At 43.6% G+C, this 25,323-nt stretch overlaps 2 protein-coding genes across 4 annotated transcripts in view; one reads left to right on the forward strand and one right to left on the reverse strand.

Moving 5' to 3' along the window:
- The window catches only part of ARG2 (arginase 2), a 57,565-nt gene extending 33,382 nt beyond the window's left edge, over positions 1-24,183 (forward strand). The window contains 6 exon segments of one of the 2 annotated variants that reach the window (NM_001261253.1): positions 271-1,034; positions 3,056-3,117; positions 5,700-5,873; positions 9,038-9,229; positions 11,729-11,787; positions 23,956-24,183. In NM_001261253.1, the coding sequence (NP_001248182.1) occupies positions 271-476 (206 nt within the window). In that variant the 3' untranslated portion in view covers positions 477-1,034; positions 3,056-3,117; positions 5,700-5,873; ... (1 more) ...; positions 11,729-11,787; positions 23,956-24,183. 2 annotated transcript variants of the gene reach the window in all.
- Positions 261-24,202, reverse strand: VTI1B (vesicle transport through interaction with t-SNAREs 1B). Of its 2 annotated transcripts, NM_001266359.2 has the most exon segments (6): positions 261-1,034; positions 3,056-3,117; positions 5,700-5,873; positions 9,038-9,229; positions 11,729-11,787; positions 23,956-24,182. In NM_001266359.2, coding segments are annotated over 6 exon segments (699 nt in total). In that variant the 5' UTR covers positions 24,071-24,182; the 3' UTR covers positions 261-937.
- Positions 24,203-25,323: the final 1,121 nt, after the last annotated feature.

The raw sequence follows: 25,323 nt of genomic DNA on the forward strand, positions 1-25,323 counted from the left end.
TGACAATTATGCCTATTATGTTAGTTGAACAAAGATGGTTTATTTCGTTATCTTAAAGGTTTCTTTTAATCTACTGTAGCATAACAGTGTTTTAACCTAAATTCACGGCCAAGAGGATGAGGTGCAAGGGGCTTCCTGAAAATAGGTATTTTCTACTACAAAACGGACTCTTGTTTTTACCTTGGCTTGTTCTCCCTGTCCCAGTGGGATGACCCTCACTGAGAGTAGCAGCAAGGGAATTTGAGGTTTTGTCACACTTTGTTCCTCCAGGGTTGCTGTCAGCACTGGATCTTGTTGAAGTCAATCCTCAGTTGGCCACCTCAGAGGAAGAGGCGAAGACTACAGCTAACCTGGCAGTGGATGTGATTGCTTCAAGTTTTGGTCAGACAAGAGAAGGAGGGCATATTGTCTATGGCCAACTTCCTACTCCCAGTTCACCAGATGAATCAGAAAATCAAGCACGTGTGAGAATTTAGGATATACTGTGCACTGACATGTTTCACAATGGGCATTCCAGAATTATGAGGCATTGAGGGGACAGATAGATACAAAATGGTTGTCTGGGTCAATACTGCCTTAATGAGAACATTTACACATTCTCACAATTGTAAAGTTTCCCCTCTATTTTGGTGACCAATACTACTGTAAATGTATTTGGCTTTTTGCAGTTCACAGGGTATTAATATGCTACAGTACTATGTAAATTTAAAGAAGTCATAAACAGCATTTATTACCTTGGTATATCATACTGGTCTTGTTGCTGTTCCTTCACATTTAAGTGGTTTTCCATCTTTCCTCCCTCCTCCCACAGTTTGGCTACACAGTGCATCCCTGAACTGTTAGCCCACAGCAGCAATATGCTTATTCCATCCACATCCCTAACATCATGCATTCACAAGGTCAAAGTTCTGGTCCACAAACCCTTCCCTATAGAAGTTCAATGGCTGCGAAAGAATTTGTAGTAAACCAGGCCTCCCAGGATGGCGAGCTCCAGTAAGATGATAATGGAAAGCAGCAGCTTGTTGGTTGTCACTCTACAAAGAGAAGCAAAGTGGGGAGTAGTCAGAAGTTTGGATAACCTTCCTTCTAAACATTTTGGGGTTAGACCTGGAACCACAGCTGGATACTCTGAGGCTGTTTGTTTGATCACACAGCCACTTACCAGGAAATACTCATAAGGTTCTTTAGCTGTCATTTAGGGATAATACTGTCTACCTCACAGAAATGTTAAACTGAGACAATAAAAACCAAAGCATAAAAATGGATTCTGAAATGTGTTCAAATGGTAGTTACTTCCTTTAAAAATAGCTTTTCTAGAAAGAGGGGTTAGCTAGAAAAAGTAATCATATATACATCCAGCTCAGGATGGGTCCAGCCCTAGGATAAGTAACTAGAAGCCTGGGTAATACCTTTCAATCCCTTGGAAACTTCTTCCCTCTGCCCTGTTTTTCCCTTTGCTCTCCTATCAACCCAAATGGATATGTTATAAAGGTAGTATAGGAGCTTAAAAATTTTACTATATCAACCCAAATGGATATGTTATAAAGGTACTATAGGAGCTTAAAAATTTTACTATCTGTTGTTTACACAAAGAATCCAACCTCTAGTTCTCATGTTCACTCTAGGTTTCTCCCTGTTCCACAAGGAATTTATCACTGTAGGAAAATCCCACCCCTCCTGCTAGTTCCATGAGTGGGTTGTAGTTTTGTTTCATGCTAGGCCACCTGTGTCCAAGGTCACGTACAATACCCTCTTACCCCCAACTTCAACCTCAGTGGCAATATTTCTGCCCTGGATTTGTCTGTTAGCACTCAACGATTTTGGTTTTTATTTTTGATAAAGACTACTTTATTGGTGGCAATTAGTACAATTCAAAGTTTGATCCTCAAAGAAGGACTTAGTTATTTATCAGACTAGGAGTCCATAGAGAGCTGAATGAAACTGAATCAAGTCACTGCTGTGATGACTGAAGATAATCCTGTTTCTTGGGAAATGAAACCACAGTCAGCTGATGCATGGCATATGCTGTTTCACTAATTGAGAACCACGGTGGCTCTATACAGGAGGTCATCAGCTCCACCACCCTTTAGATGCACTGGAATTCTGTTCTTCTCCTGAAACAGCTTGTGTTTTCTAGACCTTTATTTTCAAAATGCCTGCGTGAAGCAACGCTCATGGTCCTCTGGGCAACCTGACAGTGCCAGCAGATTCTGCAGCATCTTGGCTCAGTTACTGCCCACCAACCCTGACAACTCCCCAAGGGTTTTATTTTTAAAAGTCTACTTCTTCCCTACAAGACAGAACTTCCAGAAAAGGAGCTGACTCCCATGAAGGGCAAGCAGAGCCAAAAGCAAGTACTATGCAGGTGAAAACTGCTTTCTAATCAAGATTTTACAAATATATTTCTTTTTTTTTTTTTTCTTTTTTTGAGACGGAGTCTCGCTTTGTCCCCCAGGCTGGAGTGCAGGGGTGCCATCTTGGCTCACTGCAACCTCTGCCTCCTGGGTTCAAGCAATTCTCTGTCTCAGCCTCCTGAGTAGCTGGGATTACAGGTGCCCGTCCCCATGCCCAGCTAATTTTTTTGTATTTTTAATAGAGATGGGTTTCACCATCTTGGCCAGGCTGGTCTTGAACTCCTGACCTTGTGATCTGCCCGCTTCGGCCTCCCAAGGTTCTGGGATTACAGGTGTGAACCACCGTGCCCGGCCGAGATTATACAAATATATTTCAAGGAATAGGAAGCTGTTATTCCCATGTGTTGCCTTCTCTAAAGAACATTAGCTGTGATTAAATATCTTTTCAGTGGAGAAATTTTTCACTGCTCCAAGTCAAAGCAGTATATACTTTTAACAAATGATTTTATCCTGAGCTATTTAATGATCCAAGACCATATTCCTTAGTGTATTTATTCTGTTCTGTTGGGTGGTACTGAGTATATGGGGACTATCGTCAGCTGCTGAGGTGCTTTATTAGGACCTTCGTAAGTCACTATTTTAAGCTTTTTGGTTGAAAGCCATTGAGTTAAGAGAAATTTCATGACTTTAATAAAACTTACTTTCTGGACATTGAACGGAGAATCTTTCGACTTTTGCTCAAGTTTTCACTTGTGTTTACCAGCTGAGAAGAGAAAATAGTGATTATTTCCCTCTTTAAAAAGTATACTCTGTACAACTGAATATCCCTAGATTAACACTAGGCATTAAGGAATATATGTTGAAAAATTCCAAGAAATCAAGCCAATTTAAATGACGGCCTTCGAGTGTAAGTAGAAGAACCTGGAAAGGACAAGATATTTTAGTACTCATCAAGTAGGCTTAGGAATCATCTTCCTAGGTTGCTACTGGGGATGGACTCCTGAGACTGAGCTAATCTTCTACCGTGGGTACTCCAAAAGGGAAGGCTTCAAGTGTAGCCAGCAGACTGGACAGCCAGTTACCTAGAGCAACTAAAGATTTGAATTTCATCAGCCAAATTCCAGGACAGCCTCTTGAGTTGGCATTTGTTTTTGTAGGCTGGCCTGTTACTACTTTTGGGATCTGGTTATCTTTTTTCTTCACCCTCTTAAGAGACAGTTGCATTGAATTGTGAAAAGAACCTCCATGTAACTTTCAACTGCCTGCTACTAATCTGGACAGCTGGAGGATATTTCACCTCCAGCAGATGGCTACCTGCCATCTGTTCCCATTCCCCAGTGGCCTTGGTAAGCTGACCTCTCAGCTCATTCCGTGGCTTTTATTTCTTTGAAACAGGGTCTCGCTCCGTCACTCAGGCTGGAGTGCAGTGCTGCAATCGCAGCTCACTACAGCCTTGACCTCCCAGGCTCAAGCAATACCCCCACCTGTCCCCAAGTAAGGTGGGATCACAGGTGCATGCCACCGTACCCTGCTACTTTTTCTGATTTTTAGTAGAGATGATATCTCACTATGTTGCCCAGGCTGGTTTCAAACTCCTAGGCTCAAGCCATCCTCCCACCTCAGCCTCCCAAAGTGCTAAAATTACAGGTGTGAGCCTGGCCTCCTGGGCTTTTAAATTCAACCAATCTACCTGGTATGTTCAAAAACCAAAACCCACACAATCTGAAAGCAAGTTACATTCTCCATAGCTTTCCTTGAATGTAGTACTTTATTGTGAATTTTCACTGAAGAGGGCAGGCACTACTCTGACTTAATGGAGAATTGTAGCTACTAAGAAAATCTACTCAAATCTTCACACTGAGCTAGTATTTTCCTGTCCAAATCTTGGCCACAGTATGTTTTTCAAATTGATTTGCCTTCTGCTATTAAGAATACAGCATTCAATTGGCAAATTGTACTAATTTAAAAATTCCAGCCGGGCACAGTGGCTCATGCCTGTAATCCTAGCGCTTTGGGAGGCCAAGGTGGAATGATTGCTCGAGCCCAGGAGTTCGAGAGCAACTTTGGCAACATAGTGAAACCCCGTTTTCACAAAAAATTAAAACAATTAGCCAGGCACAGTAGCACATGCCTGCAGTCCCAGCTACACATGAGGATCACTTGAGCCCAGGAGTTTGAAGCTACAGTAAGTTCTAATTGCACTGCTGCACTGCAGCTTGGGTGACAGAGCAAGACCCTGTCTCTAAAAAACTAAAAAATTCATACATAGGTTAACTCATTTATGGAAAGGAAAAAATAAATGAGTTATTTTTCTGAGGCTCTCAGAGTGACAGTAGACTAGAGGTCCCTGATATAGTCATCATTTGGTTTAAATATTTGTTTTCTTTCCACAATGATCCAGTTTACCTTACTGGATAATCCTTAGAGATTTTTTTTCCCTATTACTTTTTTTTTTTTTTTTTTTTTTTTACTTTTACTTAGATAATAGTAAAGGGTTATAGTCCAGGATTGAAGCATAATTTATAAATCTATAAACTGGTACTATTTTACGAAATCTGGAAAATAGCCTTGGCTCTAAATGACAGGGTATAAGTAGATGATGTTTTCATAAGAATAGCAGAATACTCTATTAGATGTGTGAAAAATTAAAATCTCAGATTGGAAGCTTTGAATCCTTAAGTGCCTTTTGACGTATTATTTCTCTTGCCAAAGAGAATACAGCCACTTTATCCTTATTAATTCCTGTAATCTTATAAGTGTAGAAATCAGGTTTCTTCCATCTTTTTTTCCCTTCACTGAAGCAAAAATTTCCAATGATGTCTAATTCTTAGGGGTAAAATTGCTTCTAAGGGAGATCTCTTGGCCAAGCAAACTAAAAATTGAGCAAAGCGGCCAGGCACAGTGGCTCATGCCTGTAATCCTAGCACTTTGGGAGGCCAGAGCGGATGGATCACCTGAGGTTAGGAGTTCGAGATCAGCCTGGCCAACATGGCGAAACCCCGTCTCTACTAAAAATACAAAAATTAGCTACGCGTGGTGGCACATGCCTGCAATCCCAGCTATTCAGGAGGCTGAGGCAAGAGAATCGCTTGAACCCAGGATGTGGCGGTTGCAGTGAGTGGAGATCACGCCACTGCACTCCAGTCTGGGTGACACAGTGAGACGCTATCTCAAAATAAATAAGTAATAAAAAAATTAATAAAAATTGAGAAAAGCATATGAACTTAAAAAAGACTATTCCCTGAATACAGAACTGCTGTAGCTTTTGGTCTTAGTATGGTTTCCAGGTGCAGTGGCCCCCTAATTTTCCCATACTTGCCCCTTTCCCTGTCTGCCCAGACTTACTCTACTCTTGGTGCGTTCTAACTGGTCTCGTTGTTCCCCCAGCTCTTCTATGATTTCTGAGCCAATTTGGTCGGTCTCCGTGGCAATCCGATGAGAGCGTTCAATACTTTGGGTGGCCCGGTTCAGGCTTTCAGTGCCTTGCAGAAGCATTGCCCTTTGAGACTGTAGCCGATTCTGAAAGGAGTATGGAAGAGAAATGTTAGACTTTTTCCATTATAAATTCATTGCCAGCATATTCCTCATGACCTTCCCCATGTTAGAAAGCATACAGTGAGCAATAATTTTCATTCCTTTTAAGACAGAACCAAAGAAGCTAATGATTCTTTTCAAGGTCACAGACTAAAGCAGAACCTGAAATGAATCAATAGGATCACAATACCCCCACTCCACTGTCTTTTACACTTACGTGAGGCAAGGAAAGATGGATTAAAAATACTGGAGCACTTTCCCTGTGTTTGTGATGAATCTGAACTGGTTCATGTGTCTCCTGGACTATCAACTTCTGAAAGGTGGCAGCCCAGATGTGGGAGCTACCTGATTAATGCATATAGCCTGTAACTTCGATAGTGCTATGAGCAAACCAACTAAACTCCGCAGCCCTAGAAAAAGGTTAATTCACTGAAGATTCCCACTTGACTGGTACTGAGAACTGAAGGACCATGAACAAGCTATTCTGTTCTTTGTTTTAAGCCTCCAGCACCTGGTATTTCCAGGTGGTCTCCCATCCAAGTACTAACCAGGCCTGACTCGCTTAGCTTCTGAGATCAGGCAGGTTCGGGGTGGTATTGCCTAGATGACTACAATTCTTCTTTTCAGCATCTAAAGAAATTTTGTAGAAGTCTGAGACACTACCACATTCTGGAAAAAACGTATGTGGTTACCCTCTTGGTGAGCCCCACAAAGAACTTCACCTAAGGTCAAACAAAAAGCCTTGAGGCTGCCACACTGGGGGTGATTTGGTCTCAGGGAAATTAGTATCTGGGGCTTGAGCAAGCTTCCCCATCTGCCCTAATTTCTCAACTGCCCTAATTTTCTAAATCCCCACCGAAGTTTTACCCCACCTGTAATCCTAAACACAGACAGCATGAAGACAAAAGTAGCCTTGTCAGGCCAGAATTAACAACCACTGACAGAAATGGAGGCAGCTCCAAGTTCTTAGCTGTTCAAAGCGCGCGTGCACACACACACACGCACGCGCATACACAGACTCAAAAGGAACCCAGCTCACAGAGGCCTATTACAGAGCAGGTGACCACTGGCAGGACCAAGAAGCCAAAAGATTGGCTCCCAGAGCAGAAGTAGCAAGAAGCATTTTCTTTTTTCCCTTTTTTTTTTTTTTTTTTTTTGAGACGGAGTCTCGCTCTGTCGCCCGGGCTAGAGTACAGTGGCACGATCTCAGCTCACTGCAGCCTCTGCCTCCTCGGTACAAGCAATTCTCCTGCCTCAGCCTCCCGAGTAGCTGGGATTACAGGCAGCTGCCAACACGCCCAGCTAATTTTTGTATTTTTAGTAGAGACAGGGTTTCACCATGTTGGCCAGGCTGGTCTTGAACTCCTGATCTCAGGTGATCCACCGGCCTTGGCCTCCCAAAGTGCTAGGATTACAGGCATAAGCCACCATGCCCCGCGCTCTGTAGCATTTTGACTTAATAAATGGCATACAGACCAGCAGATGAGGAAACCACTGAATGAGGTTCAAATAAAATCAGTTAGGTTAGCACAAAGGAAGAAGGAAAAAGGTTTTCAAAATGAAAGATGCAGATTTTCAACTGAGTAGGCTAAAAAATGACCAAGAAAAGATCAGATCACATAAATGAACTTCAGACAGATTTGGAACAATAATTTTACTGAAGGCATGGATACCTAAATTATGTTTTAATAATTTCTGAAACTCATAATTTTAAGGCAAAATTGTTTGGACTTCCTCCCCAACTTTGGCAACATGACTAAAGTCACTTTTACAACTCCCACTTTCACCAGCTCCACCTGCCTGCCTTTTTCCAGTCTCCCTTTAAGTGATCTTCTGTCAGCTTCTAGTCTGTAGTGATCCCTCGGGCATCCATTTGAAAATTTTAAATACTTCATTCTCAAGCGGTCTAGTTTTGGCATCAGCCATGTCAAGCCAATATCATTCTGAATGTCTCTTAAACTATAATCAGGATGCATCGTGAAACAGGATTTGTTTAAAATTGGAGTATGAGCCTTTCTACCTCTGTTCAGTCTGAACTGGTAGGCCCCTTTCTATTTCTCTGCCATGCTACTTGCCAGAGAATTTCTACTTTGTGTTGTGTTTGTGGAAGACAGACCAAATGCAGCACATTTAATCTTTCAGACGTTTTATTCCTTTAACAATCCAGCTGCTCTAGATGGTTTCAGAATACAGATGTTCAATTAGTCCAATTTTATAAATCAGAATCCTGAAAGCCAGACAGGCAGTCTGGCTTACTTTCCATTACCACAGAATAAAAAGATAGAAAGTTCCTTCTCGGCGGCCGGGCGCGGTGGCTCAAGCCTGTAATCCCAGCACTTTGGGAGGCCGAGACGGGCGGATCACGAGGTTAGGAGATCGAGACCATCCTGGCGAACACGGTGAAACCCCGTCTCTACTAAAAAAAAATACAAAAAACTAGCCGGGCGTGGTGGCAGCGCCTGTAGTCCCAGCTACTCGGGAGGCTGAGTCAGGAGAATGGCGGGAACCCGGGGGGGCGGAGCTTGCAGTGAGCTGAGATCCGGCCACTGCACTCCAGCCCGGGCGACAGAGCCAGACTCCATCTCAAAAAAAAAAAAAAAAAAAAAAAAAAAAAAAAAAAAAAAAGAAAGTTCCTTCTGGAGAAGCGTCCTGCATTGGTTACTGTATCTCAGTTGTTGGGCCATCTTGACATTAAGGTAAAGGAAAGCTTGGATTGATTGTGTAACAATATTCTGATAAATTAGAAACCTAACTGAATTTTCCAGGCATACTTGAGAAAGTGATTCTAAAATTTATATGAAAGAATAAAAAAGATCAAGGAGAAAAGAAATTAGATCAATGGGTCAGAATACAGAATCCAGATAATAAGAATAGGTAACACTTATATACTACTACATACAAAGCACTGTTTTTTTTTTATTGTAAGACTGTATTATATTAAGGATAAAAATAAATCTAAATATGCATATGGTTCAAAAGGCCTGCATTAAATAGAGCAGATACCAAGGGGATAACAGGACCTGGATGCAAAAAAGAGGATAAGGGTGAAAAAAATGAAACAAGAGTCTAGTGTACATTGATAACATGAAATACCCCAACAATATAGGCCCTTAAGGAAAAAAAAAACAACAACAACAGCTAAAACTTACCATATGCTCATTCTCTAGAGCATATATGCCATATTTCATGTCTCCTCGGCCTCCAGGTGTGGCTGTCAAAGGTGTGCTTCTCACCTCCCGATGGAGTTTAGCAAGGTCCTTCCGGTAGTTTCGAAGTTTAGACATCATGGGGTTACGGAAAGACAGGGGTGCGTAACGTAGTTCCTCCTCCATCTCTGCCAGCTGGGAAGGCAGAAAGTAGTGAGTGGATAGCCTGGTTCTTCCCGCACTCATTTGGAAATATGCCTAGTTTGGACTAATCAAACTACTTATTTATTTGGACTACACCAAGCAAATAACCATATGCTCCATGAGGCAGGGACCATGTCTGGCATGTTCCTCTCATTCTGAATGCCTGGCGTACTGTCTAGCAAGCACAGAGCAGGCCTTCAAAATATATGAACTGAATGAATGAATGGAAAAACAGGAAGTACTTTATAGCTTACTAAACATTTTTATATACATTCTCCATTTAATCCTCACAACAAGTCAATAAGGTAGGAAATGCTCCATTTCATATAAAAAACTTAAAGAAACCTGCTCAAGATTACACAAAAAGAAGGAGTCCGGGCCAGGCACAGTGGCTCACACCTGTAATCCCAGCACTTTGGGAAGCCGAGGCAGGAGGATCATTTGAGCACAGTCTGGGCAACATAGCAAGACCGCATCTCTATTTAAAAAAAAAAAAAAATTAAACAGAAAAGGAGTCAGGGTTCAAAATCTTCAAATTCTCTCAGCTCTCTTCAATATACCAAGTTTTTAGCCTGGTATGATTGAACACTGCCATCAAAAAGTGCTTTGAAGTCTACCGTACTAAAAGTGATAGGGGTCTGGCATCAGGGTTCTTCCCTTCTCCTGCTCCTCTTTCTGAAAATCAATTAAGTTTGTCTAGAGACAACCAGGGGCCTACTCTAGAGCAGGGTGCTTTAGGGGAATCAGACTTCTATTTTTCTGGGATAAGTAAAATATAACACCTGGACATGTTCACAAGAGGCCCTAAATTATTTTCATCTGCCTGGAATGGTCAGACTAGGATTATTACTTTTGTTGAGTTTGGAGAAAACAAGTATCTGAGCATCAAACAAATCAGTAGTAGCTAGAAGATTTTAAAAATGCTACCAAGGTATTAACTGAAACAGGAGAATGGCTACAAACAGGTATCATGGATATGCCCAGCTGCACATAGGTATTAAGAAAAGCTCCTAGTACCCCCATTAGGAAGAAGATAGTTTCCACAGTCTGGTGGCCTGGTCTTTCTTAAAACAGATGCAAAACAGAGAAAAGGATGCAGATGTGCTTCCTTCTCAGAACTTCACTGTGATAACTGGCAAACTGAACAAGCAAGAAGGAAGTTCGTTGGCCAAAAGAGAATTTTTTTCTTTATCTGCTCTGGGGTAGCAAATACAGGGGCAATTATTTCTGCAGAGTACTAGCAGGGACCAGAATTTTGGCCCCAATCTTAATGGGTTTGCTGAAGCTAGAGTATAATGAGATGGAGTCAAAGAACTCTTGCTTCCATAGGGCTGGAGCGAAAAAAAAAAGAAAAGCCACAGGTGAAGAGAAGCAGTTATTAAACTGTTCAGTAAACTGAACCAACTTCTGACAAACTTTGGGTGCCAACTGAGACTCATGCATGTCTTGCCTGAGGTACCAAGTCCAGCTACTATGTTGTCTTTTAAGGCAGAAAGGGACATGGTTAGAATTACCTCTAAACTATATTTTCTGTGACAGTAAGTTTAAGAAAGAACAGTAATTTTTTTTTTTTTTGAGGCAGGGTCTTGCTCTGCCACCCAGACTGGAGTGCGGTGGTGCAATTGTGGCTAACCACATGCTTGACCTACCAGGCTGAAGTGATCCTCCCACCTCAGCCTCCTGAGTAGCTGGGTCCGGAGGCATGCACCACCACACCTCGGTAATTTTTTTTTATGGTAGAGATGGGGGGGTCTCCCTAGGTTGCCCGAGCTGGTCTTGAACTTCTGGCCTCAAGTGATCCTCCCACCTTGGCATTTCAAAGTGTTGGAATTACAAGCGTAAGCCACCACACTGACCAGTAACCTATCTTAATGGCCAGCTCTTAAAAACAGATTTTAGGCTGGGCACAGTGGCTCATGCCTTGTAATCCCAGCACTCTGGGAGGCCGAGGCGGGCAGATCATGAGGTAGGAGATCGAGACCATCCTGGCTAACACGGTGCAACCCTGTCTCTACTAAAAATACAAAAAATCAGTAGGATGTGGTGGTGCCTGCCTGTAGTCCCAGCTATTCGGGAGGCAGAGGCAGGAGAACGGCGTGAACCCAGGAGGTGGAGCTTGCAGTGAGCCGACATTGCCCACTGCACTACAGCCTGGGCGACAGAGCAAGACTCCGTCTCAAAAACACAAACAAGCAAAAGAAACAACAGATTTTAAAAGACTGCTTGGGTAAAAGTATGAGAATGCCCTCACTACTCACATCAGCAATATATTACCAAAGAGTCATATTTCACAAGCGTCTTCAGGCTTTACCCATTTGTGTTTGTCAAACCCCCTCAACAACCATCCCCATCAACTGGCTTCATTTAGTAAGAAATAGTCAAAATCAAGATCAATGGACAGGAACAGTTAATCTGTGATCAGTTCATAGCATTACTTCTGGAAAAGACCAACACCAGGTAGAAGAAACAAAATTTGTTCCTTGTTCTCACCGTTTCATTTGCTTCCTGTTGCTTTTCATCAAAATCCCTGATCAACTTCTTCTTCTCTTCTAGAAAAGATAGATAAGTTTCAAATGCTTATTACTATTTCCACACATTTGTAAAGGACATTCCCTCTGCTTAGAATAAGCTTCCTATGGTAGGGCTTGGTAGCTCATGCCTGTAATCCCAGCACTTTGGGAGGCCAAGGCAGGTGGATCACGAGGTCAGGAATTCAAGACCAGCCTGGCCAACCTGGTGAAACCCCGTCTCTACTAACCATACAAAAATTAGCCGGGCATGGTGGCAGGCACCTGTAATCCCAGCTACTTGGAAGACGGAGGTAGAGAAATGCTTGAACCCAGGAGGTGGAGGTTGCAGTGAGCCGAGATTGCGCCACTGCACTCCAGCCTGGGCGACAAAGCGAGACTCCGTCTCAAAAAAAAAAAAAAGAATGTTTATCAATAGTGACTCTCTGAAACCCCCTAACTTCACTCCCACAGTGAAGCACTTCTATGTTAACTCGTATCTACTACTTTTCTGCAAAACAAATTAAAAATTCTATCCAATCTGCTTGCTGGGAGACTGCCTGGTATGGTGCTTGTTTTTCTCTGGGTGTGGCACTGGTAATGACTCAAACAATGAGACGTTATTCATTCTCCTTTCAGCCTTTCCCATTCCATCCCTTTGGTTAACTGTATCTTTAATACCTAAAAATTACTAATCTCCCCTTTGAACAAAAATAGAACAGGCTTCAGCTTCAAAACAACAACATCTAACTAAAACAGTATTGTCTTCATTGTATTTTCTGATCACTTATACTACAGGTTTTCCATCTAAAAATATGATAGCAAGTTTCATTTTTAAATAACGTTGTTTTAAATAAATGTATTTTACATGAAATAAGTTGACACAAAGAAAATGTAAGTGACAAGGCCAGGCACAGTGGCTCACGCCTGTAATCCCAGCATTTTGGGAGGCCGAGGTGGGCAGATCATGAGGTCAGGAGATCAAGACCATCCTGGCTAACACAGTGAAACCCCATCTCTACTAAAAAATACAAGAAATTAGCCAGGTGTGGTGGTGGGCGCTTGTAGTCCCAGCTACTCGGGAGGCTGAGGCAGGAAAATGGCATGAAGCTGGGAGGCGGAGCTTGCAGTGAGCCAAGATTGTGCCACTGCACTCCAGCCTGGGCTACAGAGCGAGACTCCACCTCAAAAAAAAAAAGAAAAGAAAATGTAAGTGACATAATAATGATACTTGGATGGCAAAAATTATGAAGGTGGTACCAGAATGCTGTCACCTGGTAAACATTTGTATGGGGCAAAGGCATACAAATGCCTTTCCTGGTTAGTCAGGGGGGTGAGGTTCTGGTGCCAGGTTCAGGCCTGACTCAGCATGTAAACTTGGATAATTTCCTTCATTTCTTTGGGACTGCACCTCCTCCTTCACTGACTATAAAATGAGGAAGTAGGTCATCCCTTCATATCTAACAAGCAAAAATTAACTCTGTTTATGAGGAGCTTGATTTTTTAAAAACAATTTATACATCCAAATGAATGTTCTCCCTGGAAATCTACACATAATCTACTTATCACCACAAAGTTACCATCGTTTACAATGTTTGTTTGTTTTTTTCAAGACAGAGTGGAGTGCAGTGAGGTGATCTCGGCTCACTGCAACCTCCGACTTTTTGAACTCGTCTTTTGGAAGTACCTTCATAGTCTGGGGATATAGTCTTTGTTTCTTTTTTAAATTGTGGCAAAATACATGTAACATAAAATTTGCCATTTTGACCATTTGTAAGTGTATAGCTTAGTGGCTACGTACATTCACACCGTTGTGGAGCCATCACAACTAACTGTTCTCCAGAACTTGTTTATCATCTCAAACTGAAATTCCATACCCATTAAACATCTCCCCATTCCATGAATTTCACTACTCCAGGTACACTGTTAAGTGGAATCATACAGTATTTGTCCTTTGTGTGTAGCTTATTTCACTTAGCATAAAGTCAAGGTTCATCTATGCTGTAGCATGTATGGGGATATGGTCTTTTACAGCTATGTATTTTTCAATGTGACGCCTAAACACAAGCCAGCAGCACTTCCACTAACTAAAGAGCAACCTTTTTTTTTTTTTTTTCTGGAGACAGAGTCTCACTCTGTCGCCCAAACAGGAATGCAGTGGCTTGGTCTCGGTTCACTGCAACCTCCGCCTCCCAGGTTCAAGCAATTCTCTTGCCTCAGCCTCCCGAGCAGCTGGGGTTACAGGCGCCCACCACCATGCCTGGCTAATTTTTTTGTATTTTTAGTAAAGACAGGGTTTCGCCATGTTAGCCAGGTTGATCTCAAACTCCTGACCTCAAGTGATCCATCCACCTCGGCCATTCCACTGCAAAGAGAACAGATGAGCTGGGCTTATGAAGAAATAGCCTGTGGGTATTCAGTTGCTGTCCTGAGATTTTCTTAGATGATTTGTCTACTCTGATTTTCATCTTAAGACCTGACTTTTTTTTCAGACTGTGCCTCACTCTGTTGCCCAGGCTGGACTGCAGTGGCATCATCTCAGCTCACTGCAACCTCCAACTCCCGGGTTCAAGTGATTCTCGTGCCTCAGCCTCCTGAGTGGTGGGATTACAGGAGTGTGCCACCACACCCAGCTAATTTTTCTATTCTTTTGGTAGAGAGGGGGTTCCACCATGTTGGCCAGTCTGGCCTCATGTGGTCCACCCACCTCTGCCTCCCAAAGTGCTGGGATAACAGGCGTGAGCTACTGTACCTGGTCAAGCCCCGACTTTTGAATCCAATCCTACATAAGATGTAATGTCACTGTAATGCTTTATATGGATTTACATTTTGTTAACCACAACAGCATCTAATGTCAGTTGTATCTTTTTTTTTTTTTTTTTTTTTTTGAGACAGTTTCACTCAGGCCGGAGTGCAGTGGCATGATTACGGCTCACTGCAGCCTCGACCTCCCAGACTGAAGCAATCCTCCCACCTGCTCAAGCAATTCTCCTGCCTCATCCTTCCAAGTAACTGAGACTACAGGTGCAAGTCACCACACCCAGCTAATTTTTTTTTTGATAGAGATGGGGCCTCACTATCTCTTTTTTTTTTTTTTTTTTTTTTTTTTTTTTGAGATGGAGTCTCGCTCTGTCGCCCAGGCTGGAGTGCAGTGGCGGGATCTCAGCTCACTGCAAGCTCCGCCTCCTGGGTTTACGCCATTCTCCTGCCTCAGCCTCCCGAGTAGCTGGGACTACAGGCGCCCGCCACCTCGCGCGGCTAGTTTTTTGTATTTTTAGTAGAGACGGGGTTTCACCATGTTAGCCAGGATGGTCTCGATCTCCTGACCTTGTGATCCGCCCGTCTCGGCCTCCCAAAGTGCTGGGATTACAGGCTTGAGCCACCGCGCCCGGCCGGGGCCTCACTATCTCATGGCAACCTCACAAGTTGCCGAAGCTAGTCTTGACTCCTGGACTCAGGCAATCCTCAACCTCAGCCTCCCAAAGTGTTGGGATTACAGGTGTGAGCCACCACACCTGTCCATGTATCCTACTTTTTAAGTGACCATAAATCATTTTAGATGCATATGTTCTATAATCTCAACTTGAGACCAAGTTCCTCTGAAACACATAAATTTATTTTGTCATTTTTACTGTGCCATAGATCCTAGAACTATAAACCTCCTTAGATACGGCTACTGCCTGAAAGCGCAAATGACAACACACTCTTTACTACGTCTCATTCATTGTTGTGTGACACCCCCTTAATATACACAAGATACTCCAGACATTTTTCTCCATATTACTCACAAAACCCATGGCTCTGTTTGTTGTTTTAAAAAAAAAAAGTAGGGGAAGGTTCACCACGGCAAACAGTATGACTCTTGACCATCTATGATGTAACTGAAATGAGCACCAAAGCAGCTATTACTATCTGTGAGGGGGTTGTGTTCTTAGCTACCAGTACTGAAATAATACCTTCAGTCAAAAACGGCTACTTCCACGGAGCAGTATTATATCACTTTGTAATAAGCTGTCCCAAAAGTGCTGAGCATCATCACTGCTCTGAGTCCGCACATCTCCAAATTCAGGCATGCTCGCTCCTGATCCAAGCCAGACAGTAGGAAGCAGTACTGTACACATACGTACATTCCCTTCCTAGCTCGTTCCTTTCCTAGATTTTTCTACAACTGTGTTTAGTCATAAAGTCTCCTCCTTTATTCTTCCTTTGTTAATGGGTATGAAAATCTGCATTCTCAAGAGGCAAATTCTAGAATGATTCCAGGAAAGTAACTACATAAATGAAAGGGGGAGAAGAAGACCACAGAACCTCTCTCCTTTCACTAACTTCTGTGTGCTGGAATATTCCGTTTCCTACCTGATTTCATAAAACACTTTCCTCTTATGAGTGCTCTATAACTTAACATACTTTTTTAAAACAAAATGCCCCTCAGTTGTGTACCGTATACAGTTGTTTACTGTACAGAAAAGCCTTGGAACTTCACTACATTTATGAGATCCTTTCTGGACTTCTAAGATTTAAAACAAAACAAAACAGAAGCCTTTGAAATCATTTCTTGTGATAATAAAGCCAGGGAGGCAGATTATTCAAGAAGCTGATCTCTACCCAACTGAGAGGGATCGACAGCTGCTTTTCAAAAATTCTTCAGGCTCAGAATTATGAAACCAATGAATGCTAGAACTAGGATGTACCTCAGTGATCATCTAGTCTAACTTCCTGCCTTTACCACTGAGGACACTAGACCCTGGAGAAACGGAGTGCCTCCCCAGTCGTCGGAACAGCAAATGTACGGCAGCACTAGTTCTGGAGTGCAAGTCTGCTGACTCCCAGTCCAAGGCTTTTCTGTACAGTAAACAACTGTATACGGTACACAACTGAGGGGCATTTTTGTGCGCCCAGGGTATAGCCTTTAACAACTGGAAAAAATTTGCTTAAAAAACAAAACACCTCTTCCTCTTTTTAGGGAGTTAGAATTGATGTCACAATCAACTACAAACAGCAAGGTGGCATCCTGGGAAGAATGTGCACCATGAGCAAGAATGAACCACTTCAAATACCATTATCCCCCACCCCACAAGCCTGCCCAAATCAGTCACATGTGAGGGACTCTCTGGGACCAACTCTGTCTCCTTTGGGAAACTGGGTGGATGCTGACATGGAGTAAAATAGAAACAGACAGCTCTGAAAAACAGAACTACAGAAAGCCTACCTTAATGTCTGACCAAGGTGAGCAGCCTCTCTTCCTTATGGGGGTTTGAATTTCCAGTCCAATAATGCCTAATCTTGGCCCTTTAAAGTTGTGGAAATAACTTCAGTTTCACCAGCTCATAAATATGTGGTTACTTTGCTTTTGGCGCCTCACTGTGGCAAAATGGAGGACTTACACCCTTTATTTCTATACCTTGACAGTTGACTAGATCCCACACCATGCAGGAGTTAAAAGCAACAGATTCCTCTCAACCAACCTGTTTTCTCATCTGCAAATAGGGACTATAAGACTACTGACCTCATAAGGGTTGTTTGAAAGGGTTAAAAGAAATAATACACATAACATTCACTTAGCAAGTGCTAAATATAAGGGCTCAATAAATAGGAACCACCATTGTTTCTGAAAGTAAATACTTACAAAAACCTAAGAGCAAACACAGAATTCAGTAGAAAATTTGAGGAGTTAGAATAGTTGAAATTCTACAGTCTATAAGTAATTAGTGTTTATCAGTCAGCTGACTACAGTACTCCATAGTGATTATTTTTTCTGGCTCCAAAAATAATAGGGTCTTGTGTTATACATACTGATCTAAATGATTTAAAATGGAAAACTTTGAATATTTTTACGATACCCATTAAGACATATGGAGAGACGTCTTCAGGTATGACAAAAACAAAACTAGAAACCATGACCACAGGCATTTAACATTATTGATTAGATTAAGAAATTATAGCACATTATAGTACTCCAAAGTAATTGGAGAGAACTCTTCAGAGATTGTAAAACCAAGACTAGAAATTATGGCCATATGTACTTAATGAGATATTAAATGGATTAATAATTATTGTATGTGGTAATGGACAGTCACTGCCACAAAAACTTCCTAAAATAGGACACATTGTCTCTAATATCCTTCAAAGGCAGAAAGTGAATGGAGACTGTACTTTGGAGAAATACTGTTTTTGTTGTTTTAATAGGTAGAATATACCCATTTTTAAAGTAATGAAAATGTGGACAACAGTAGAATAGAAACAAATCACAATCATATATTAATATTTTCTTTCCAACAATTCACACTACTCACATATTCCATCATCCAACAGATACCTATGGAGCACCTAGTCTGTGCTAGGCATCTGGTTCTTAGGAAACACAGTGAAAAAAAGACATAATATTGAGCTTATATTCTAGCTCAGTGGCTTTCACACTTGGCCTTCATCAGAAACCCCCTGGAGGGCTGTGAAAACACACTGCTTGTTAAAAGTTTCTGATTCAATAGGTCTGGGGTTGGGCCCAAGAATTTGCATTTCTAACAAGTTCCCAGATGATGCTGATGCTGCTGGTTCATGGACCACAATGAAACCACTGTCCTAGTGAAAGGAAGACAAACAATATACTGTAAATATCATAAATATACTAAGTGTCTAATACGTCAGAAAATAAGTGCTCTGGAAAAAAAAAGAAAAAGGTAAGAGTAGTTGTATACAGGGCTGGTATTCTTAGTTTTCATTTAAATAACACGGCTAGTAGTTCTATTATCTATATTAGCAATATTCTAAGGACTTTACATATATTAACTCATTTACTCCTCACAAAAACCCTGTGAAGTAGACACTAAAATTTATCCCCATTTTTCAGGGAAAACTAATTGGGTTAAAGTAACCTGTCCAAGGTCACACTGCTACTAAAAGGTGGATTTAAACTCAGGCAATCTGGCTCTTGAATTCTTGCTGTTAAATATTATACTATATGGCCTCTCAATTCACATATTTCTTCATAAATGTTTTATTATTATTAATTTTAGAGACAAAGTCTTGCTCTGTCACCCAGGCTAGAGTGCAATGATGTGATGACAGCTCACTAAAACTTCAAACTCCTAGACTCAAGTGATCCTCCTGCCTCAGCCTCCTGAGCAGCTGGGACTACAGGTGAGCAGCACCACACTCAGCTAATATATATATATATTTTTTTGTAGAGATAGGTCTCACCATGTTGCCAAGGCTGGTCTCCAACTCTTGGCCTCATGCAATCCTCCTGCCTCAGCCTCCCAAAATATTGGGAATACAGGCATGAGCCACCACACCAGAATATTGGGATTACAGGCATGAGCCACCACACCTGGCCCCCATGTTTTATTTTATTTATTTATTTATTTATTTTTATTTTTTATTATACTTTAAGTTCTAGGGTACATGTGCACAATGTGCAGGTTTGTTACATATGTATACATGTGCCATGTTGGTGTGCTGCACCCATGAAGAAATACTCTGTGAGGCTAGAATGGACATATATTATGTCATGATCTGTTCTGCAGGTACCTTTGATATTCTCATCCACAACCCAAACTCTGCCTCTCCTCTTATGTTTCTTATTTAAGTTCATCGTTCACCCAGTTGACCAAGTGAAAAAATGCAGACACCCTGGAATCTTTCTTCCTAATTTCTGCCTCAAAACCACCTCTTGGGCCGGGCACTGTAGCTCACACCTGTAACCCCAGCACTTTAAGACGCTGAGGTGGGTGGATCTTAATTAAGCCCAGGAACTCGACAACAGCCTGGACAACATGGGAGACCCTTACTAAAATTACAAAAAATTAGCCAGGCCTAGGGGCATGCGCCTGCGGCCCCAGCTACCCAGGAGGCTGAGGTGGGAGGATCACTTGAGCTTGGGAAGCCAAGGCTGCAGTGAGCAGTGATGGTGCCACTGCACTCCAGCCTGGATGACAGGAGACAGGAGTGAGACCCTGTGTCAAACAAATTCCTGTGTTACCAAGGCAACTGCCCAAAAGGCTCTTAACACAGTCCCCTATACCCAGATTCTTGAGATCTCTCTCATCCTCTGTCTAGCCATTAATGCCCTCCTTCTAAAAGAAAATCCACATCAATCAACTGCTTTAAGTCCTTTACTGACTTTCCATATCAAGTCCAAACGTCTCAATGTCACACTAAGATCCCCTCACAATCTGGCTGTTTCACCTGCCCCATCTACTACTACTTTCCCATATACATTCTAAGCTCCAGAGTTGGGGGTATTCCATTTTTTAACTCCTGTGTTGCCTCTTTGCATTTCCCCTGTTTAGCAAACTCCCATTTAACCCGTTATATTCAGTTTGAAGTTTTTTGAAGCTTCCCCTCTCTTCCCCATGCTCAAGTCCAGCCTTTTTTATGGTCTCTGAGAACTTTATTTTAGAATTAATCACACACTTTGTTGTAAGTTTGTTTACTTTTTTTTTTTGAGATGGAGTCTCGCTCTGTTGGCTGTAATCTCCACCTCCTGGGTTCAGTTAATTCTCCTGCCTCAGCCTCCTGAGTAGCTGGGACTACAGGCGCATGTCACCACACCTAGCTAATTTTTGTATTTTGAGTAGAGACAAGGTTCCACCATGTTTACCAGGATGGTCTCTATCTCTTGACCTTGTGATGCGCCCGCCTAGGCCTCCCAAAGTGATGGGATTACAGGCATGAGCCACTGTGCCCGGCCGTTTGTTTCTTTTTAAGGTAAGTACTCTGGAAGTCTTCAGGACCCAGACAGTGGCTGATACATAATAATTCTCAGTGTTTATTGAAAAATAATTCAATTACACAGCATAAGCTACATGCAAGGGCTGTATTATGTACATTATGCTGTGCCTAATAATTCATGATGGGCATTAAAGTGCTGAAAACTTTATGATGTGGTCTCTGAACTAGAAAAAGACGGATTCAGAGATGAGGCATCATGTGTTTGCTTAGATAAATTCAATTTATTCAACAAATATTTATTGAGCAGTGTGAACGAGGCAGTGAATAAGAGGTAAAGTTGCTGGACTTCTTATTACAATTCTAGGGATATGTATATACTTTATTTACAACTATGTCTGTTGCCAGCAACTTAGAATATTTTGTGGTTGGGTAGAAATTCACCTATTTCTGCTGAGCACAGTGGCTCACGCCTGTAATCTCAGCACTTTGGGAGGCCGAAGCGGGTGGATCACTTGAGGTCAGGCGTTTGAGACCAGCCTGGCCAACATGGTGAAACCCCATGCCTACTAAAAATACAAAAATTAGCTGGGTGTGGCAGCATGCGCCTGTAATCCCAGCTACTTGGGAGGCTGAGGCATGACAATCGCTTGAACCCAGGAGGTGGAGGTTGCAGTGAGCTGAGATTGTATCACCGCCTGGGTGACAGAGCAAGACTCTGTCTCAAAAAAAAGAAAAAAAAATCACATATTTCCGACTGTCCTCTTTGCAGGATGGAGAAAAAGGCTGGGGAGACAACAAACGTGAATGTAACTATCTTAGCTTTATGTTGCTATAACAGAATAGCTGAGTCTGGGTAATTTATAAAGAAAAGAAATGTATTTCTCAGAGTTCCGGAGGCTGGGAAGCCCAAGGCTGAGGGGCCTGATTCTTTCAAGGGCCTTCTTGCTACCCATGTGTCACCCTATGGCAGAAGGTGGAAGAGCAACAGATCAAGAGAGCAGGCAAGCAGGAGAGGGCTGAACTAACCCACTCTCTCAGCAACCAACCCACTCTCAGGATAACAATCCAATCCCTGAGGATGGAGCCCTCATGGTCTAATCATTTCTTATGGGTCCCACCTCTTAACACGATTAAAATGGCAAATAAATTTCAACATAAGTTTTAGAGGGGACATTCAAACCATAGTAATAATGAATTCAATTTTCTATTTTTCAAGCAATGTTCTTTTGCATTATTTAGCCTTATAGAAATGGGCAATGCAAAAATTAACTCAGTGCCAGGTTGAAAATGCAGTCTACTTTTTTTTTTTTTAGACAGAGTCTTGCTCTGTCATCCAGGTTAGAGTGCAGTGGTGCGATCTTGGCTCACTGCAACCTCCAGCTCCAGGGCGCAAGTGATCCTCCCACTTCAGCCTCCCCAGGAGCTGGGACTACAGGCACGCACCACAATGCCTGGCTAATTTTTGTATTTTTTGTAGAGATGGCGTTTCACCACGTTGCCCAGGCTGTTCTCAAAATCATTCAATACAGCAATACTCCTAACTCAGCTTCCCCAAGTGCTGGGATTACAGGTGTGAGCCACCACGCCTAGCCTGCAGTCTTTTCTTTTCCTTTTTTTTTTTTTTTCTGAGACAGAGTCTTGCTCTGTTGCCCAGACTAGAGTGCAGCGGCAGGATCTCGGCTCACTGCAACCTCTGCCTCCTGGGTTCAAGCAATTCTCCTGCCTCAGCTTCCTGAGTAGCTGGGACTACAGGCAACTGACACCATGCCTGGCTAATTTTTGTATTTTTAGTAGAGATAGGGTTTCACTATGTTGGCCAGGCTGGTCTTGAACTCCTGACCTCAAGTGATCTGCCCGCCTCTGCTTCCCCAAGCACTGGAATTACAGGTGTGAGTCACCGTGCCCTGCCTGCAGTCAACTTTTCAATCACATAAATCAGATCCCACAATGGTTCTGCACAATATATTTTAACTGCATCCCATCATATTTAGAAAAAGGCACAAGTCTTTCACCATGGTCCACAAGGCCCTACATGATCTGGCCCTGCCTACCTCTCTCCTTTGCTCACTTCATCCCAAACACATGGAACTTCCTGCTCTTCGTTGAACACACCAAGCTCATTTCCGCTTAAGGGCATTTGCAGTGCTATTCCCTCCTTCTGACACTCACTTCTCCCAGATTTCTGGTTTACTCCCTCTCTTCATTCAAGTCTCAGTTCAAATGCCATCTCCTCACAGAGGACTTTCACAACCGCCCTATTTAAAACTGAAGTCCCGAGGAAAGCGGATCGCTTGAGGTCAGGAGTTAGAGACCAACCTGGCCAACATGGTGAAACCCCGTCTCTACTAAAAATACAAAAAAAATTAGCCAGGGGTGGTGGCGCAACTGTAATCCCAGTTACTCCAGAGGCTGAGGCAGGAGAATTGCTTCAATCTGGGAAGTGGAGGCTGCAGTGAGCCGAGATCGTACCACTGCACTCCAGACTGGATGACAGAGTAAGACTCTGTCTCAAAAATAATAATAATAATAATAATAATAAAATAAAACTGAAGTCCCATCCCCTATTCCTTTACTCTGATTTATTTTCCTGTATTCTTTAACACTGCCGCTTAATAGTTATATATTGTTTATCACCTACCCACTAGAATGGGGACGTGCATGTCTTTTTCACTGTAATTTGCAATATTCACCAGCACCTAGAACAGTGCCTGGCACACAGCAGCCTCACAATAAATATATATTAAATACATGCATTTCATTCTCACCAGAGTCATTCAATTCCTATGACCTTGAGTAATTCGTTGAGCAAACACTCAAGCTCTGATCCTTAAATAAAAGCAATAAAACAAAGTTTTGTCCTTGCCATCAAGTTCTATATATCCGGAGGCCAAGAACTATATATAGCAGGTCTTCCTATGGATCTAGGGCCAGAAAACTCTAGCTCCTCCAGACAAAACTTGTAGCAACCTGAACCATGAAATGAAGGGGTAGTAAATAGTCTCAGCAGTAAAAACGTTCAAAACAAGACCACATCTAAACGCCACCATACGGTTTTAAAGGCCAGCTCTCTACCCTCCAATAACAGGTATATACCAACGCCCCAAATTATGACTCTTTTGGGTTTTTAACCCTTTTTCTGTGCTACAGATCCTCTGTCAGTCTGGTGAAAACTAGACCTGTCTTGACACTAGTGCTTCTAAATGCATAAAACAAACAAAAACAGCTACGAAAGAAACCCACGCTACATTACAGGACCGCAGATGTAAAAGCCCCTCTGCTCTGTTTGCCGCAGTGGAAAAAAACGAGAAAATGTGGAAGGCCATAGAAGGAACCCAGGGAACTGAACCCCGCGTCCCTGGGCGCGTCCCCAATTCACTCTCAGTGGCAGGGAGACCCGGGGTTGCGACCCAGCCAGCCCTAGGGGGCGTGTCTGAGGACGCGGAGGAAGGAGACGCGGGCCCGGGTCTGGGAGGAAGGTGGGGGAAAATTCCAAAGCGCGCGGGGCCGCGCTCCCCACGGCGTGGCCCACCCGCGCCTCACCGGTCCCAGCAGTCCCCAGCAGCCGCTCGGGCACCCCTTGTAGGTCTTCATGGAGGCCGCGGAAGATCTCGTGCAGCTTCTCGAAATGCTCCGAGGAGGCGGCGGAGGCGGCCATGGCGCAGGACGCGCTCGAGCAGCGGCCACCCAGATTCGGGGCTCTGGGCCCTCTCCTAGCCCGGCGGTCAGCCGCCCAGTCCCGTGGCCATAACGGCGACCGCCGCACCACCGCTGCCCAGGACGAGGCTCTTCCGGGGCCGCAGAAGGGTCCTCCCGAGCCGGAACGCCCACCCTCTCTAGCCCGTGATTGCGGGAGCGCCGGCGCGAAGGCCTGACGGGAAGGCGGCAGACTGCGCGGCCTAGGCGACTCCTGAGGGAGCGAGCGGGGCGAATGGTAGTCGCAGAGCCCGAGAAGTGCCCGGTCCGGGGTGGGGAAAGGCCGCAGAGAAAGGGCCCTAGGGGACCTGCGGGACGGGCAGCTCGGCCGCCTTCCTCCCAGGCCCCGCCGGCCGGCCAGGGGCGGGCGCTGCAGTGCACGCCGGGGGATGTAGTTTGACTCGGAGAGCGTCTGGTGCCGGAGTCGCGCGTTGCCCGGGGTGCCAGGTTTAGCCCGCCAGGCGACAGCGGGCTTCGGCCCGATTTGATGTGTGTTTGCGTCTAGACGTCGTCCTCACTGTCATCGCGCTTTGCTTTGCCACCCTGACCCGAATTCCTCATTTCGCGTCTTGACCGAATGTTAGCTTTAGGCCCTGGAAAGAGCCGGGCCGGGGGCTCTGCCTGCAGTCGGGAGGTGGAGCACTTTTCCTGGAAGGCCCAGCTGCTCCCCAAGCTTTCAGAAGTGGAACTTGGCCGGGCGAGTGGCTCGCGTCTGTAATCCCAGTACTTTGGGAGGCCGAGGTGGGAGGATTGCTTGAACCCAGTAGTTCGAGACCAGCCTGGTCACAATAGCGAGAGCACTACCGGAAACCCAAAATAGGAGCCGGGCAAGGTGGCGCGCACTTCTGGCCCCAGCTACCCCGGAGGCTGAAGCAGGAGGATTACTTGAGTCCACAAGGTTGAGATTGCAGAGTTCCCACCACTGCACTCCAGCTTGGGAGACTTTGCTCCCAAGTGGAGGGTGACCTTGTCTCCAAACAAACCCAAAAAACAAAAATTCAAAAGTGGAACCCAGTTAGGATGACCTCGAAATACTCTAGCTGCTAGGCTGCCTCGTGCACTTGTTCACAACAGGTGTTTGTCAAGCGTAGGCATTGCGAGGGATCTGGGCATGTTGGTGAATAAAACATTTACTCTCTGCTCCGAGGGAATTTATAATCTGGTGTGGAAGGTGGGCCTGGCTTCATTAGGTCTCATCTGCCACTAAGTGTCACT

Source organism: Macaca mulatta, chromosome 7 (genome assembly GCF_049350105.2).
Source record: "Macaca mulatta isolate MMU2019108-1 chromosome 7, T2T-MMU8v2.0, whole genome shotgun sequence".
Classification (NCBI taxonomy): Eukaryota; Metazoa; Chordata; class Mammalia; order Primates; family Cercopithecidae; genus Macaca; species Macaca mulatta.

Coding starts and splice junctions, on each gene's coding strand:
- VTI1B (XM_015143927.3), bottom strand. CDS start 24,070: ATGGCCGCCTCCGCCGCCTCCTCGGAGCATTTCGAGAAGCTGCACGAG. Junction 9,230..11,728: donor AACAGGAAGCAAATGAAACG/GTGAGAACAAGG, acceptor CTGCCTTCCCAG/CTGGCAGAGATGGAGGAGGA. Junction 5,874..9,037: donor CTCTAGAGAATGAGCATATG/GTAAGTTTTAGC, acceptor TACTCCTTTCAG/AATCGGCTACAGTCTCAAAG.